This window comes from Myotis lucifugus, unplaced genomic scaffold (genome assembly GCF_000147115.1).
Source record: "Myotis lucifugus unplaced genomic scaffold, Myoluc2.0 scaffold_22, whole genome shotgun sequence".
Lineage (NCBI taxonomy): Eukaryota > Metazoa > Chordata > Mammalia > Chiroptera > Vespertilionidae > Myotis > Myotis lucifugus.
Genome location: NW_005871070.1, coordinates 9,071,186 through 9,090,225, shown reverse-complemented (window position 1 = coordinate 9,090,225; position 19,040 = coordinate 9,071,186). Strand labels below are relative to the sequence as shown.

Below are 19,040 nucleotides of genomic sequence, written 5' to 3'. Positions count from 1 at the left end.
AAAATAAATATACATATACATTTTAAATATAATTATACATGTTCTTACAAATACATATATATTTATCATATATATTTTACATATAAAATACACACATGTATATATGAGTGTTTCTTTAAACCAATTACAAGCTTGAAACATTTGTCAACACAATAAAATTAGAATTAGAAAAACTTATAGGTACCCATCTTTATGGCAATGATTAATTAACAGGGTCAGTTTCCAGTGTGGGCTCTTCCTAATTTCAAATAATAAAACTGGTCTATTTATAAAAGAACTAGAGGCCTGATGCACGAAATTCGTGCAAGGGGCTCGGCCCTCACAGCCCCGACTTCACCCAGAAGGTCATCCGGATGGACGTCTGGTCTAATTAGCATATTATGCTTTTATTATTACAGAAGATATTTTCTTTGTGTTCTCTATAAATGGCACCCAACTCATTCAAAGGTAGTATTAAATGATTTTAACAAACAAGCTAAAGGAAGAGGGGTCATTGTTTTTCAGATTTATTAATCCACCTGAAATGTTTCAGATATTCTCTATACATAGTCTGATAGTTAAGTACATAAACTTTGGAGCCTTGATGCCCAAATTTAAATCCCAACTCTGTCACTGCCTACGTAATCCACATGATCATGGACAATTCTTTCTTTCAATACCCCAATTTCCTCACTTGTAAAATGAGGGCAAAGTTAGTATCTGCCTCTTGGATAAATGAGTTTGTCTAGGTAAGCCCTTTAAAAGAGTAGTATAATAATGGCTGATAAATATTAGTTATCTTAAGGATAATAATCATGATAATAATGATAATTGCTATTATTATTTTCATTTACAAGAAGTTGATTCCTTCTGTTTATGCCAATGGTTCCTATGGAACTGGTTCTGATAGAGCTTAAATTATCAAAGCTATATGCTGAGTTCAAATAGGTTAGCTCACAATTCATTCTTGTTCATGGATTGAAAGGCCAAGGTGAGACAAATAAAACCTGGAAGCAATTAGATCTTATTCCTGATTAAAAGAGGTAGTTCAAGAACAGTATCAAAATCCTGACTGCACCTAGTGTAAAATCATTGGCTAAAATACCCAACCTTAGATATTTAGTTGGAATCCGTTTGATCGAAAGGCCAATAAATCAATAACTTGTGGAGGACACATGTTAACTTTTTTTGAAGACAGCTCAATTGTACTCTGGGTCTGTCAGATAATGATGTCGCTTCCTAAGCTGGTTTTCAGGTGCACAACAGTCCTTGATGGACTCCAAGATGAAAGACCACACTTTCAAGAACATCCAAGAGAAAATTCTTGGAGGGGAAAGACAGGAAGGGCACTCCAAACCATCAAAAGTGTTATAACATGGCCTAGATTTCTGAAATTTAGCCAGGTTCCCTCCAGGGACTCTAGTCTTCCATGTCCCTTCACCCCAAGGAATTTTGGGGAGCTATGGTCAATAATCCAGGCGCAATGTTTTTGTAAATCAAGAGACTTCTTCTTAAAATGACTGGATAAAAGATACATTTGATGACTTTAAACAATGATTTGCCAGTGGAAAAAACAGATTCCATTGTGAAAATCCAAGTTGAGGTTAACTCCTACTCTCGGCCGCTTCTTAGTTCTTTATAAAATCTTGCCTGGAAAGATGGAGACCATCCTCATAAAGAAGTAGCTTAGAAGCAGGATAGTTTCAAACATGGCTACAAAATAGTTACTCTTCCACCTCCATGAATGAATTGATATGGAGATATCACCTCTCCTGGTTTAGTACCAATGGCTGGGAGCGGCCCTCTCCAGGAGTGACTTGCAGAGGTTACAAATACTTCCGCTTACAGCAGGCAACTGCCCAAAATAAAGTGGTTATGTACTTGGGAGATCACAGACTGCTTATCCAAGGACTAGATATTATGTTAAAAAGCAACAGGGTTCCAGAAAATCAAATATGATATCCACCCAGAGGGTTTATGACTGGAGAAAATCAACTCATGAGTTTATCTATGAGGCATTTAAGAATGTCTGAGAAGGTGTAGAACTGTGTGAAAAAGTAAATTATGACGGAAAAAGAGACACAAATGGCAGGGTAGAAAATTTGAAACCTATGAAGTGTAAATCTGGGTTGTCAGGAGCTAAAATTATAAAGAGAAAACTTTTTCAAATACCAGAAAATAAAACAAGACACACACACACACACACACACACACACACAATTTAACATCCATCATCTGGTATACAATAGGTATTGAAAGTATGAATGAAAATGATTTTCAAAAATAAGCATAATGGTAAATCATTTAGAAGCTGAAATCTAACTTAAAAAATATAAAACAGTAATGTACATTGAAAAAAAGTAAAAAATTAAAGTAACTGAGGTTAAGAATGGGCAGGAAACAAAGGAAAGGTAGGTGTTTTTAAACTATAATCCTACTAACTCACATCGAAGCAACTACACCAGTGACTCTTAACTACTTTTAAAGGTCCTCACTAGAGGCCATTCTGCTGAATGTTCCTTCCCTGTCAGCCCTTCTGAGTTTCGCAAATTCACTTCATAAGCCTTACGAACCCAAAAAATAGCAAAGGAACGTCCAGCTAATATTGTTGAGTTTGTGTTATTATCTGATTTTCTTCTTTCCTCTCCATCACCACTATATTTTTTATGTCAGCCTTTTTCTTATTTCCATAATTATATTCTTAAAATCTACAGGTAAATTAGGTTGAGATTTGACAAGTAAAACACTGAAGTGTCTTTTAAAAGATTCCTTCTGTTCCAAAGACTCAATTCAATTCAACAAATACTGACTCAGGCCCTGTCACAAAATGTTTTCAGGAGGTTTTCACTGGCCTTCAATCCTTGTCCCAGTTAGACAAGAGGAACAGCAATTCCTAAGGAAAGACTCCAACCCCAGGGTTTTGTGTTTTTTTGTTTGTTTCCTCAAATAATGGTCCAACATTCTCCCTAGGTATGTCTTATTGCCCAAGAAGACAACTGCAAAATGTACAACGGGAGAAAACTCCACAAATTTTGTGGGATCACATAATTATTTCATGGGGGGAAAAAAATCTTTCAAACATAGGAATATTTTAAATTAAATATAGAAAAGTGGAAGAGAATCAAAACCATAATATTAATAGTTTTGTGCATATTATATACATATATTTAAGCAATTCATTTTGGCTTATGTGTATGCATTGGAACATTTAAGAGCTTAAACTTTACCATATTTTCATACTTATGTTTCATTTATTAGATTTATAAGAATTATATAATAACATGTAAAGGTTTATCAAGCAGGTGATTGCAGTATTTAAAGAAAATCAAATAAATTAAATTTAGAAATGTAATTTAAAATGTTTGAAAGTATCTAATCAATTTGGTTTGTAAAGGACACTAATAATTCTTCAAAGGTTCTTAAATGGGATTGATACAACCTGCTAGACTTAAAAAATAAAAATACTTATGAGTTTAATGCACTCAAACATTAAAACTAATAACTGAAATTGTAACTCTAATAACTTTAATGTTAAGTTCTAAAAGCAAAGTAAATACTCTGAAAAGCCTTTTCTTCACACAAAAATTACCCCGAGGGCACTGAACATTTTATATTTAAAAACTGACATAGCAAGACATGGTATCAAATGAAAACAGCAAATAAAGCACTATGGGAGTTATGATGAGCATATTCATTCATTTAGGGGGAAAAAAAAAGGCCTGACAAGATATTCACCAAAATGTTAACTGTTTAACTCTGGGTGGTACGACCCATTTGGGGGCTTGTCTGAATTGCTCACCATTTCTGCAGTGAATGTCCCATAGTAGTTTCCTATTACTGAAGTAAACAACTACCACAAACTTAGTAATTTTTAAAAAACACAAATTTATCCTCTTACATTTCTAGAGATCAGAAGTCCAAAATCAGTTTTACTGGACTAAAGTCAAGGTGTGGCTCCTTCTCCCAACTAGAGGAGAATCATTCCTCTTGCCTTTACAGCTTCCAGCTTTGACTCTATTGCTTAGTTCATGACCTCCTCCTGGAATCACTGCAACCTCTCTTTCAGCTGTCACACCTCTCATTACTACAAAGCTCTCCCTCCTCCTGTTTCCCCTTACAATAACCCCAGCATTCCTTGGCTCCTGGCCCATGTCCTCCATCTTCATGGTCAGTAACAGGCAATCAAGTCCTTCTCATGATTGGAATCTCTCTTGCTTTTCAGTCTCATCTGTCTGACTTAACCTGAAAGATTCTCCACTTTTAAGGACATGTGATTAGATTGTGTCCAAACAGATAATCCAGGATACTCTCCCAATCTCAATATCCTTAACTTAATCTTATCTACAAAGTCTCTTTTGCCATAAAAGTAACATTCACAGGCTCAAGGGATTAGGATATGGACATCTTTGAGGGTCATTATTTAGCCTATCACATGTGGTAATTTTGTAATTATCCAAATAAAAATATTTATTGAATTAAAGTATAAATAAGACAATTCTAAACATATGATTATGCAAAATCAAGTTCCTTTTCAAGTGGCTTTAGACCCAGTGACTTGCATTACTTTTCAGGAGCCAGAACACCAACATTATAATTTCTGAGCCTATAATTCTTAATATTACTTCAACAGCATATTCATCAACAGAACCAAGTGTAGAGTAATAGGCATAACTGATATATTTGTTTCATCCAGGGAATGCCCGTGAACATCTTAGAGAAAATATGAGCTACAGCCTATAATTTTTTTTCAGGACAATACAATTTCCAAAACTTTATCTCTCTTGTTTGCCTACTTATTTTTAAAATATAAAACAAGTTGTTAAGTAATCAGGGAATTTGTGTGCAACTTCTCTTTTTGTGCTAACCATGTTATATTTTCTCCAGAGCAGAGAATACAATAAAATAGAACTTGAAACTATGATACTCTTACCCTCATGCTGCATGTAAGTCTATATTTTGCCTTTGTGATGGTTGCTAAGGATGCTAAAGCGGAAGGCTGTCCTTTCTGTTTATCTATTCCAATTAATAAAGGCAGTATGAGCTACCAGAATCAGTACTTTGATCCAAATAAATTGGATCAAATTATTTGCTGTTTGAGCCAAAAAACAAACAAAAACATGTACATATCTATTGCAATATCTTGATTTACATTGGTTGGAAAATTACTTTAGATATTATAGTCAAAGTGAGATCTAATCTATATATATAAAAGCATAAGCGACCATTACGAACGAATGACCGGAACGAGCGGTTGACTGGTCACTAAGACACGCACTGAACACCAGGGGAAGACGCTCAACGAAGGGGCTGCCCACTGGTGGTCAAGGCGCTCCCATAGTGGGAGCGCCACTCAGCTGACCAACCCACCCCAGCGGCCCACCAGCCCGGCAACAACCACTCACTCCCTCAGCAGTCTTACAGGTCCAATCTCTGGAGAATGGGGACCAGCGCCGCCTGCAGGATCCCAACAGCCCCACAGGCCTCCTGGACATTGGCCTCGGACACCGTGGCCACTTCCCCTCCCTAGATGCTCCACAAGGAAGAAACAATATAAAGTGGCTGCCAGGTGGCTCCCAACAACTGGTGCAAATGTCAGCAGGAGGGATCCGGATCCTAAGCCGGCAAGGGCGTCCCACCACCCGCCCAGAGGACCAATAACATCCCAGCACCCCGCCCCCCACACTCTCCTCGGGATCCCACCCGTGCACGAATTCGTGCACTGGGCCTCTAGTCCTATGTAATAAAATGCTAATATGCAAATCGACCAAACGGTGGAACGATCGGTCGCTAAGACGAGCACTGACCACTAGGGGGCAGATGCTCAATGCAGGAGCTTCCCCCTGGTAGTCAGTGTGCTTCCACAGGGGGAGCGCCGCTCAGCCAGAAGCTGGGCTCACAGCTGGCAAGCGCAGCGGCGGTGGCAGGAGCCTCTCCCGCCTCTGCAGCAGCACTAAGGATGTCCAACTGATGGCTTAGGCTCGCTCCCCCCATCAGTCGGACATCCCTCAAGGGCTCCCAGACTGTGAGAGGGTGCAGGCCGGGCTGAGGGGGACCCTCCCCCCCGCCGCCCCGAGTGCACAAATTTTGTGCACTGGGCCTCTAGTTTGTTTATAAAATCAATTCTAAATGATGGTTGTCTTTTCATCTTTAAGTTATGTAGCAAGTTTTGGTCCAAGAAGATAACATTTTAACCAAAGTAAGATTTTAACTTTAGTTTTTAGCTTAAGACTCCACTTAGAAAAGGTACTCAAAGTGATACAGTTACCATACAGGGGTGGGCAAAAGTAAATTTATAGTTGTGAGTATGCAAAAGAGAGTTTATTGTTGCATTATTATTAGTTGGATTATTTTCCATATGAACAATTGTAAACCTACTTTTGCCCACCCCTATATATAATCACTTTCTATGAAATAAATTCTAAATATAAGTTTTGCTTTTATCTTTAAATGTACACGGATTTTTGGCCAAAAGTAGTTAAATATCTGCCCTAAAGTTTTTCTTCTTTTTTTCTGTTTTTTAACTTAAAACTTCATAATTTTTATCATTGAACATACAATTAAAAGAATTCCAGGACAACAGATATAAACGGGGACTCACTTGGACAAGTGGGTATATGGTCACTATATTTAGTATGTTATTAGTTCAACTCCACTCTATTAGTCCATCCTCACTGTATGTTCACTTTCGCTCCCTATTCTGCCCAAAGAATTGAATAAAAGCAAAGATCATGCAAGATAAAAGTCTATGCAAACTATTTGATTTTTTTAATATTTTAAAGGTCTGTCCCACGTGACAACTCATTCTACACTAGCAGATGAAATAAGCATCTGTGTCAGGGAAGGGCACAGAGCCTTCCTGTCTAGGAGCTACTCAGAAGCTAATACATTATTTCTCAGCACTGGTCAATTGGTAAAGAAGAACTAGATATGAGTGACCCCCTCTTAGAAAAACAAGTGATGCCCTGTGCCCAACTTAAAGATGGGTTATCTCTAAGGCTTACAAAGCATAGAACTTGACTAGTAGACATCTAGTAAAGTCAGACTTCTAGTGCAGCTGGATAGGTCTGCAGCCTTTTTGTTAGCCAAGAGACTACCAGTGAGTCATGTCAAAGAGAATTCACTATGTAACTTGTGAACTATTAAAGCTGCAAAGGTGCCAAATATATCAAGAGAGGCAATATTTCAGGTACCTTTCTAGGCCATTAGGAATGAATAATTACTTTATGCTTCCTAACAGTCATTCAGAGTAGGAAGCATTAGAATTGAATTGAACTATACTTTAGATCAAATCATGTCTACCTATATATACAACTACATTGTTGTAAAACCTAAAGACAGTGCAATTACTCAACAATGGAAGCGTTGGTCTTCGCCCTGTACACAGTCACTTCAAAGGAATGCGAGGCAGTTCACAATTCGGATTGGCTAGCACAACGGAAGCAAGAAGAACGCCTCCTTGTGGGCTGTGACTGAGCACACACAAGTGGGGGTAAGTTTATCTTAGGGTAGATTCATGTATAACTAACCAAAAATAAACTAACAAACCACAAATACATAAAATTTATAGAAAGAGAAACATATTTGCAAAGCATGATCTTTTAGCATATTGGCAATCCAAATACTTCTCAAATGAAAAGTAACCACTGAAAGGCACTTTTCTTAAGGACCCTTAGATATTTTCTCAAAATCAATGTACTATTCAAGAAAAAATGGTTCATTGATTTATACTGATAACTAAGATTCTTTACATCTGCTCGTCTTGAGCCAATCTGATGAGCATGGCCTTATCATAACACTTCCAACACACCTTTGTGCCCACATCTCATTGGAAGTAAGTGTTGTGAGTCAACCTAGGCCAAACACAAAGTAATTAACTTCTTTGGATAAATAACAGTGGTGTCTGGAAATTTAAAAATGGATGAGGATTGGCAATCCCCATATCTTTTTACCAGAGTACAATGATAGCAAATTTCAAATCAAATTCTGCTACACAAAGAAGTGTGGTTTTTTTAAATTAACAAATAGACACATTACAGTTCATATGACACCTCAAGGGTGAGGCATGTCTCTAAAACACTGGAGGTAATCATATACCGCTGATGCACCAATATCCCCAATGAGAGTCCATTTCTAACATCTTTCAAGTGAAGTATCAATACCTGGAGTGGGTATCTTGCCACCAATAAAAGAAGCCTTGTGGTGGTAGCCTCCAAAGGACTGGAATGCTAGCTGACCACTACGTGGGATGTGAATTCCAGATGAGGGAAGCCTTCCAGACTAAGAAATAATGTAAGCTAACGTTAAAATAATATCACACTGTCAAAGCTGAAGTGTTTTTATGTAAATTTAAGCCAACATAATAGGAAGTTTGGCATTTCCTCCTCCCCCACAATTTGATACGTCCTCTCTGTTCAGATCTAGGGCCACTCCGGTCCTCCCTGGTTTTAGGATTAGCTATAGTGAAGTGACTAACATGTTGGGAGGTTTGCTTTTTACTTAGTAGTTATGTGATTTGGGACAAATGATTTAACCTCTCTGACCCTTACCTTCCTAATCCTTCAAATGGAGAGAAAATGACTATCACAAAGGGCTACTGTGAAAATGAGATGGCCACGGAGAAGAAGTAGAGACACCAACAGACGCACAGAGTAAATGACGCCAGGGACGTTTTATTCCTTGGAGGCTCCAGTCTCAGGCCATTATTACCGTGAGCCCCTGGAACCTTGTGGGCCACAACCCTAATGTTCCCGGGAAAAGCTCTTCCTAAAACTTTCACAGTCAAATCATGTGGGAGCCTCTCTTTGAAACACTCATCTGTGACATTCTAAAAACTTCCTACAGGACTGCTGTGCTTGGAAAAGCCACCTCCTAGACCTCGTCCACTGCTCTTCATGTGGCCCCTGCTACCTGAATCGTAGAAGCTTCACTATCACTGTTTTTTCTGCCCTTAGGCGTCACTATCTCACAATCCTACAGGTCTTGCCTACTCTAGCCTGCTCAGGTCTATTCACCACCACTGACTCAACAGCTTCAACAAAGTTTAACTGCAGCCTTCCTGCACCCACCATCCTCCCACTCTTTCCTGCTTTGTTTATAATGTATTTTATTTATTTTTCCATCACCATTTATCCCCTCTATGCCCTCTTCTACCTTCCCCCATCCCCCTATCCCCACAATCACCACACTGTTGTCCAGATCCATGAGTTCTCTCTCTTTTCTTTTTCTTTTGTGCTCAATCCCCCCATCCCACCTCCCAATACCTCTCCAACCCCTACCCCTAACCCTCCCTCCCAAGAGCTGTCTGCCTGTTCTCTATCTATGAGTCTGTCTCTATTTTGCTTGGTTGTTCAGTTTGTTCATTAAATTACACATATGAGTGAAGTCATATGGTATTTGTCTTTCTCTCACTGGCTTATTTCACTTAGCATAATGTTCTCCAGGTCCATCCATGCTGTCGTAAAGGGTAAAATTTTATTCCTTTTGGAATAAATGGCACAGTGGTATTCCATTTTGTAAATGTACCACAGCTTTTTCTTTTCTTTTCTTTTCTTTTTTTCACTTATCTACTGATGGATACTTGGGATGCTTTTTTTTTTAAAGTATGTTTTTATTGATTTTAGAGAGAAGAAGGGAGAGGGAGAGAAAGAGAAACATCAATTGCCTGCCTCCTGCACATCCCCCTACTGGGGATGGAGCCAGAAACTCGGGCATGTGCCCTGACCAGGAATTGAACTGGCAACCTTTCCATAAATAGGACAAGGCTGAACCATCTGAGCAACACCAGCCAGGGCTGAGCTACTTTCGACAATGGTGAGAGCTACAGCTGTTTACCCCAGACCACTGCTTATAATCAAGTGGCCTTGACCTCTACTGCTACTGTCCTGAGGGGCTAACTGGCCTAACCAATCTCTAAATCAGCAGTTCTCAACCTGTGGGTCGAAACCCCTTCGGCGGTCCAATGACCCTTTCACAGGGGTCGCCTAAGACCATCCTGCATATCAGATATTTACATTACGATTCATAACAGTAGCAACATTACAGTTATGAAGTAGCAACGGAAATAATTTTATGGTTGGGTCACAACATGAGGAACTGTATTTAAAGGGCCAGAAGGTTGAGAACCACTGCTCTAAATAATTACAACTCTGTTGGTCACACTTGTTCTTAACTGCAGCTTTCCATAGCAGGGATACAGACCAAACTTTTTAAAGATGCTGAGTTAGTGCAAAGGCTCTAGGGATGGTTCAGAATAGACAGGACACCTCATCTTTCTGGAACCTGAGGAGTATCTCCTGTCCTACACCAATAATCTGCTTCCTTGGCAAAGAAATCACATTTAGGTGTCTCCAAATTCCTTATTCCCTAAGCCAGGTGCCCTGAAGCCCTTAGCATGTCCCTCCCTGAAGGCTGGCCTTGATCTACCAACACTGAGAAGGAGTGGCCACTCTGAAGTATTGTAAGAACTCCCGGTCCCACCCAAAAGGCCCCCTCAGACCACAGGAGACCACAATCAGATCTCAATAATATGAGTTAAGAGAGGGAAAAAAATAACTGTTCATGTTTAATTAATTAAAGGGTTGAGACAGTGTCATGAATAAACTATTTAACCAGGGACAGGTGGCCTATCTCAATCAATTAAGTTCTCTGGAATTTAACTCAAGTTCCTGAACCAGAGAAAAGTGAATCCCTGGTCTCTCTCTGGCCATAGTTATCAATTTAAAAAAAAGTGAGCCCTAACTGGTTTGGCTCAGTAGATAGAGCCTGCTGACTGAAGGGTCCTGGGTTCAATTCCGGTCAAGGGCACAATCCCAGGTTTTGGGCTCGATCCCCAGTAGGGAGTGTGCAGGAGGCAGCCAATCAATGATTCTCTCTCATCATTGATGTTTCTATTTGTCTCCCTCTCCCTTCCTCTCTGAAATCAATAAAAATACATTTTTTTTTAAAAAAGTGAAAGTTCCATAATCATGCAGTAGTTATTCTATCATTGGTGTGACTGATTTAGACAAACTAAGAAAAAGTTTTATTTTTTTGGCATGTCTAACACTGACAATTTTAAATCTTTCTTAACACTTTATTGTAATGGTTTAATCTTTATAGATTATTAATGTTATTTCTGTGACAAACATTACAGTTGACCCTTGAACAACATACGTTTGAACTGCCTAGGTCAACTTAAACATGGTTTTCTTTTTTTACTAAATACTGTAAATGTATTTTCTCTTTCTTCTTATATTCTTAACTAGAGGCCCGATGCATGAAATTCATGCAAGTGTAGGCCTTCCTTCCCCTGGCTGCCAGCACCAGCTTTCCTCTGGCACCCAGGACTCAGGCTTCCCTTGTAGCCCAGCTTTGTCCAGAAGGACGTCCAGTCTAATTAGCATATTACACTTTTATTATTATAGACCAGAGGCCCGATGCACAAAGATTCATGCAAAAATGGGCCTTCCTTTCCCTGGCTGCCGGCACCACATTCGCTTTGGCCTGGAACCACCTCTCTGCCTTCCCACGCTGCCCAGAGGCCTGGAGCAGCTGAAGCGGTGCAGAACACCTGTGTCCTGCCCTGCCCCCGGCCACTCGGCAACTGCATATGCTAATTAACCCACCATCTTTCTTGGGTTAATTTGCATACTCACTCCTGATTGGCTGATAGCATCATGAAGGTATGGTCAATTTGCATATTTCTCTTATATTAGTGTAGATACCATTTTCTTTTCTCTAACATTTTGTAAGAATACAGTATATTTTATATATATATATGTGCATATATATATATGACATACAAAATGTGTTAATTGACTATTTACATTATTGATAAGGCTTCCATTTGACACAGTAGGCTATAGTAAAGTTTTGAAGGAGTCAGAAGTTATACACAGATTTTAAACTGTGTAGGGGAAGGAGAGGGGCACAGTGCCCCTAACACCCACATTGTTCCAGGGCTAACTGTACACGAAAGCAAGGTTCAACTGCATTAACGTATAACATTTCATATGTATGCCCCAGTCCTTCCAACAATCTGAACCAAGGAAAGGTACATATAAAAATTTGTTTTACCAAAATAGTTCAACAAATTTCTTCTAATAGACAATATGTTTCTTTTATTAACAAGACAATGCACTACATTGTGCTACAGTCTACAGAGCCTTCGATTATCAATAATACCAATTATTTTGCACATTCATATCTGTTGATTATACTTTGACTATCACATTCATACTTTTAAATCATTTTATAATATATATGTTAAAAAAAAAAACAGCTGACAGGGAGAGAAGCATTCAGAAATTCTTGAAATTGTGCATAAATCCAAGTAGTAAATTCAACAAATTCCTCATCAATCAGTGGTTTAGTCAGAATAGAAGCCAATGAACGAGTAAAAGATGCATCAATTTATTTTTCCTTTTTAACAAAATAAGTTGGACAAAATTCCTGCATGTTTGCATATTTAAAAATCTAATCTTCATATTTGCCAACATTGCTAAGCTGCTATATCAACTGTCTAGTTTTAGCCAAATAAAACCTTTTTGCAACTTTGGAAGAAACTTCTATATAGGATACTATAAATCTGGACATGCATAAGTGTGTCTCAATATGTGGTATTTTTACAACAACTCTTATCTTTATAAATATCTAAATTCTGTGATATTCCATAATGGCCAAGTGGCGATGTAATTCAAACTTTGTTTTTTTAATTATCTGTGTTCTGTATAAGACTAGAAAGACAGAGTAAGAAACAGCATAATGTGGGTTTCTCAGATGCCAAGTAACTTCAAGTAATGCTGTCAATATCCATTTTCAATGGTACAAAAATATTTGGTTGACAGTATCAGAGGAATTCTTGGGAGAAATTTCACATATTCTTGTAACATGTGAGAAAAACAAGCATTTCTCTGTATCTAAATCCTATCAATAGAAAAATGAAAATTGATGCCTTTTTTTTCTTTTTTGAGTTGTTCTAACATATTCCAACATTAAGGAAAGATTTAAGAAACTGAAACCTCATTTCAAAACCTCCCTAGCATACTGCTGGGTAAATTAAAAGGTGAACACTATTTTTAAAAACACCCTAAATTTTTACCTCTGTTTTCACATTTGGGCTTAGGGCTTTCAGATGAACCAAAGTAACTGTCAGAGGTCAGAGGTCAAAAAGGTTAGTTTGCTTTTGGCAAAAAATATAAAAACAAAGAACTCTTATGATCAACTCCTATGGAACTGCATTTTACTTCTCATCCAATCTGAATCCAGCCCCACTTGCTTGATTATTAGAGTTATCTCTCACACACATACATCTACCTTTCATGTAATTATCTATTCCACTGTCCTTTAAAAGATGAATAAATAATTACTGATTGTGGCTAACAAAAGGTTTTGTATATGGGGGCATGGGCTTCTATGAGAGGTAAGTAGTAGTTAGTGAAAAGACCTGGAAAAGACTTGTGATTGGCTTAGCCACACTGCTAACTCAATTGTTTCCCAGTAAAACTGCCCCCATTCCAATATAACTCTTCTGTATGTGCACAACCATGTCATACTAGGTATTCATCACATATAATGATTCAGCAAACATGCTAGGTGCTAGCATGGCAGCAAAATGAGATCTCCTTCCATCCAAATATCTTCCTCTTCAGACCAAGGGCTGATTTGAAAGAACTTAGGACTCCAGTCTTGAGGACCAGATTTGAGAACCATTATGTTGCCAATGTTGCACCATTACCTATTTTATTTCCCTTTTTTATCAAATGAAATATCATTAGAATTACTTGCAATTGGAAAGGAAGTAAATCAACTTCTTGATAAAAATAATACAAAGCAATGAAGATATGCTTTACTTTTATCAGCACACATGTTTTTCATTTAACAATAATCAAATTACTTCTTCAGGAAGTCTGAGAGGTTGAGATTTGGGAAGCAGTTTCAAAATACAACTATTCCTAAGATTTGCTCTATTATAGAGTACAGAGAACAGATAATGTCACCTGGGCCTTACAGCCACGTTTGCTTTTTAATACTACAATTTCAAATTATATACTGAGATAAGAATAAGATTAAAAAATACACATTTCTTCTGTTAGCAAGACAGTATGCTAGTCTGTAAAGCCTTAGAATACCAATAATCCTATTTATTATGCACCTATTAACCAGGCAGTGTATTTAATCCTTTACACTTATTAGCCTTTATTTTCAAAGTAATCTTAGATAAGTTACAACCATGCATTCAAAGGCTTACAAATGTGTTTGTTTTGTCTAATATGGTCCTTAAAAAGTCATTCATGCATAAATTGGTGAAGACCTAGATACGATCATCTCACACAAAGAAAGAGTAATAATAATAATAAGCAAAATAAAGTTTTAAATCTCCCTTAATAGTTATGATAGGTGTCTGCTGATACCAAACAACACAGTCATCAAACATGGGGCAAACTTTCAAACTTTATTAATAATTTCCAGCCCCACATCTATCCCAACAGATACATACTCACTATAGCCCTCACAGAAAATTCTTTCAAATTTGTTTGATTCTTGTATCTAAAGGCCCAAATTAATTCATATATATGTCAAAACAGCCAATCATCAGATTCTTCCCAGCCCAAAGACTGTAAGGCTAAATGCCTTTAACTTCAGATTGAAAGGATATTTTCCTTATAAAAACTGCTAAATAGTATACAGCTGTAAGAAAGTGTTTTCAGTTCTGTGTATTGATAAAAAAATATAAAGCATAGTTTCTCTTTTGGATTATGAGATATATAATGAGGCCCCACTTCTTGCAGCCACAATACAAAATATAAAACAATACTTCAGCATCCGGCAGATATATATAGATAATTGGGCTTTTAAAATATGTTCCAAAACACATTTAAACACTTATATGTGTGTAATACATATATATATATGTAGTATATATAAAATAAAGGCATTGCATATATATCAAAGTATAATCCTATTATACTCCTAAACTTGAAAAGAAATTAAAATTTGAACTACAGTATAGGGTGTTAAAGTTACATTACTTAAGATTCACTTAATGAAATGACAAATCCTATACTTCATCATTAAATCAGAAATCAATATATACAACAAATATAAAATTTGAATAAAAATATACACCTAAGACCCAAACGCCATCATTAGCTTAAAAAGACTTTGTTGACCCACATGTGTTGGGCAAGTCAAGCAGCTAATTACTCCCAGCTTTCTCAAATTATGTAGAAGTGCCGTAGCTAAAATTAACAACAAATATAAAAATGACACCATAACTGTTAAGAAAACAATTTACAATTAAGAAAGTGAAACAACTCCAAGCAGAGTAAAGCTGCTCTCAAACCAAGAAACTAACCTTTGTTATTCTTTTCGTGAGCTACCTTCTATAAAATCTCATTTTTTCTTTTCTTTGGTCAGATATGTGACTATGCAAAGTGAAACTACATGCCAGGAGTCTTATAGATGCTATTACTCCACATTGAAAAAATAAATATAAGTTGCCTTCCTATTAACTGCAGCTCACATTCCCAAATTAATATTGCTTATTTTCAAAAAGTGTGTCATGTGCGGCACGTGCGTAGAGATACTTGGTGCACTGTGAAACCAAACTAACTTTTCCTTTGGACTACTGTTCCTTGCTTCAAAACAATTCCTTCTTAGTCTATATATTCAAGATTCCTTTGGTAGTAGAAAGTAACTGTGTTTCAAAGTGAGGTCTATTACTGTTCTTTTTTAATAACTATAATCATGTACATTAAGAATACATGTCTTTATATACAACCAGCCTTCAAGGTTGCATGCTTGCAAAGTAAAGAAATAAACATAATAATACAACCGTGGGCAAATACTTCCAAAAAAAGAAGGAATTAATCACATCTTTTATATTCACACATTGTTACATATCAAAAGCAAGACTAGATTTTCATCTAAACTTCAAGATAAAAGAAATAATTATTTTGTTATTTAAGTCAGTGTACAGGGTACTTTTATATTAAAGAAAGAACATTTCTGTTTAGTTGCCACCAAAATTTTTCAAGTACAGTCATATCTCTGCCACTTTTCAAATCTATACAACTGAAGAAAACCCTAAATTCCAAATAATAAGTTAAAGATGTGTTTCTCAGGAACAGGATCTCTCTCATTCAGCCTTGTGCACCTCAGTTGCTCAGCCTACAGAAAACGTCCCAGGAATGTAGCTGAAATAAACAGAATTGTCAGCTAATACTTCCAAAGATTTAAGCTGGTCTGACCTTAGTATCTAGGAAACTCTCTAACATATGAAAACCCTCTTAACACATTATAAAACAATAAAAGCAGAGGACTGCTGTAAAATCAACATGACTCCAGTCTGTCTAAATAGTAAATTGTAAATGACTTAAAACTCTCAGCTTTCTCCTACAACATTCGTTCCCCAAGCCCCTCTCTCTCTCCTGCCAATCTTCCTCACATTGCTACCTTCAGAAAGTACTTCAAGAGAACTTGAAACAAGGAACAAAGGACCACCTCCCTCTTCCTTAACTCCACACTGACCGTCTCTGCCACAAAGCAGAGTCCCCTGCTCTCCTGTATGGATATTCTGCCCTCTTAATTTTGTTTCTGCCTGCATGATAATATTTCTCAAGATAGATGACCGAACACAGAGAGATGAAAATGTTCCTGTCTAGACCCACCATCCAGTAAGTATTTATTTACAGTATCGTGAATATTAGTAATTCTTAAATCCACATCTCTGACTCTATCTCTCCCTTTGCCATGACCTTTAAAAATAAAAGTGCGAGACCTCACCTTGGCTATCCCAAGCAGTCAAACTTTCAAACTCTTCTTTTGAGAGACAGAAGAACTACTAGAGTAAATACCAAAAGAAGGGGTCCCCCTTTTAAATCAGTCACCGGGGCTGGTGATTTTCTTTCCGGTATTTCTCAGGTGTCCACCACCCCCATGTTTGGTTCAGGTCTCAATTAGCACATGATGGAACTCCAGTTTTCTTTCTGCCTTAATATTTTTGGCATTCAAAAACATCCTCCACATAGTAAATGCATCTTTTTCAGCTGGCCTTGGTTTGATATCTCCATGTAGAAGATTACAGAGGCTTCTGGTAATTGGAGCTCCTTTTAATTTCAAGGCCTTTTCATAATTACACTTTCTCTAAATATCCTAGTCACTACCCTCAGGCCTGCTGTGTTCCACAGAAGCTTATAGTCTCTCTCCCTTTGCACTCATATAGCTCCCTCCATATAGCAACCCCCGTGTTAGCTACTGATATTACTGGAATTCAGAACTCACTCTTCATTCAACATTCCACTCCCAAACTTCTTACACCACAAGTTTCTCCACATCCTAAGCGCCATCAAGGTGTGTGTGTGTTAAAATTGTCAAAAACAGCCTGTTCATATTCATTTGAACCAATTCAAATACTCCTTATAACTCTATCACATGCTTTAAAATTGAGGTGACATTCCATACAATTGCATTAGGTTTGGGGAAAATTTCCTTATACATTATGTATGTGCTTATCCGCTATTCTTTAATTTACTGGTTGACCCCCTAAGAGAGGTGGTTGTAGACTACCCCTTCCATTGCGGGAAGGCTTTGGTGCCTAGGGGAGTGTTCCTGTTCACCTGCTGCAGGTTTCCCCCCAAAAAAATATTGATGAGGAGGCACCTGATATGACTTGTACCAGAATGGAGACAAAATATGTCATTTCCATGGAAGTTGCAAAAAAATGCGAGTCAAGTGTAATATAAAACGTCACTGCATTCAATGAACACTTTCCCTGGCGTCCATCCTTACCTTAGCCTGGGCTCCAGAACTTTTACAACTTCCTAAGACAGTGGTTTTCCCTGCAGCTTTTCCTAATATCCCCGCGCTGAGTGCCACAATTCACAACACTCTGGCTTAGCAAACTCTACTCCCAAAGTTTATAGAAAGCATTCATGATTATCCAAGTGATATTTATAAGGCAAGTACCAGCCAGTCCTTCGGGGCTGAAATTCAGCACCTTGACAGACCTGTCTCCACCCGCTAAGCCTTGGCTATTGACACTAAAGGGACTGGCGCCATAGTCCCCTCTCCTTTACACTCTTATCACCCCCTCTATGCAACACGCCTCTGGATGGATACAGAAACCATCTGAAATTCAGAATTGCGCCATTAACAGTGGTGGGCGGGCTGGGTCTCCTCCCAGGGTGGCCTGGCCCAGGAAACCTGCCTTTGATGGCCGCTGTCCAAAGTTTCACAGCCACAAACTTAAGCGCAGCCTCCTGGCGCTCCAGCGCAGCACCCCACCCTTGAAAGGCCTGTGCCCCACTTCGATGCCCCACTCTCAGCGACCCAAGGATGAAAGGCAAGAAGAAAGCTGCAACTTTCTAACTGTATGTTGACATATTGGCCCCCATGTTCGCCTAGAGGCAGGTAGTTGTTTTCTAGCCAGTTGTTTTCACAGCTGGCCCGGCCAATCACCCTCTCTTAAAGGCTTATTTGACAGGTGAGAAATTCCTCATGTCCAGATTCCTCCAGGAACCCCTCAGCATCCATCCGAGCCAGAGGGGGCTAACGTGGAAGGGAGTGGAGCTGAAACCTGCTGCGCGGGGCCCCGGGGACTCTGGCGCCTGGAATGAGCTGGTCCAGGGGGAGTGAGGGGAGAGCCGGAAAGTCTCACGGGTTGGAAGAGGCGAGACAAGAAAAGGGCCAGATACCTGGAAATGCCCCGAGAGGGATGGAAGTGGGAGGAGAGGCTGCAGGCTGGAGGGAAACCGGGAATGTAACAAGGGGGCGAGGGAGACCTGGACCCAAGGAGTGCCGTGCCTGGGATGCGGCCGTCCCACTCGGAGGGTACCGGTCCCCTCCGGGAGCTCCGGCGAGGCTGGCTCCGGCTGAGCGCCCGGACCCGGAAAGTTGGGGCGGCGAGGGGCGCTGGGCGGGAGCGCCCCCTGCGCGGCGGGAAGGGGCCGGGCTCACCTTCTGGTCGACGATGGAGCAAGCCATCTCGCGGACGTGCGCCAGGCTGTAGTCCCCGGACGAGTCCTGGAGCAGCAGCACCGGCTCGCGGCTCAGGCCGATCTGCAGATGGAAGGAGATGCCCG

The 19,040-nt window shown here is 39.0% G+C and overlaps 1 protein-coding gene across 1 annotated transcript in view; it reads right to left on the bottom strand.

Annotated features, from left to right (window-relative positions):
* PRKD1 (protein kinase D1) overlaps positions 1 to 19,034 on the bottom strand; it is a 292,961-nt gene extending 273,927 nt beyond the window's left edge. Inside the window, 1 exon segment of the mRNA XM_023751551.1 lies at positions 18,916 to 19,034. Within this exon segment, the coding sequence (XP_023607319.1) occupies positions 18,916 to 18,942 (27 nt within the window). The 5' untranslated portion in view covers positions 18,943 to 19,034.
* Between the last annotated feature and the right edge of the window lie 6 nt (positions 19,035 to 19,040).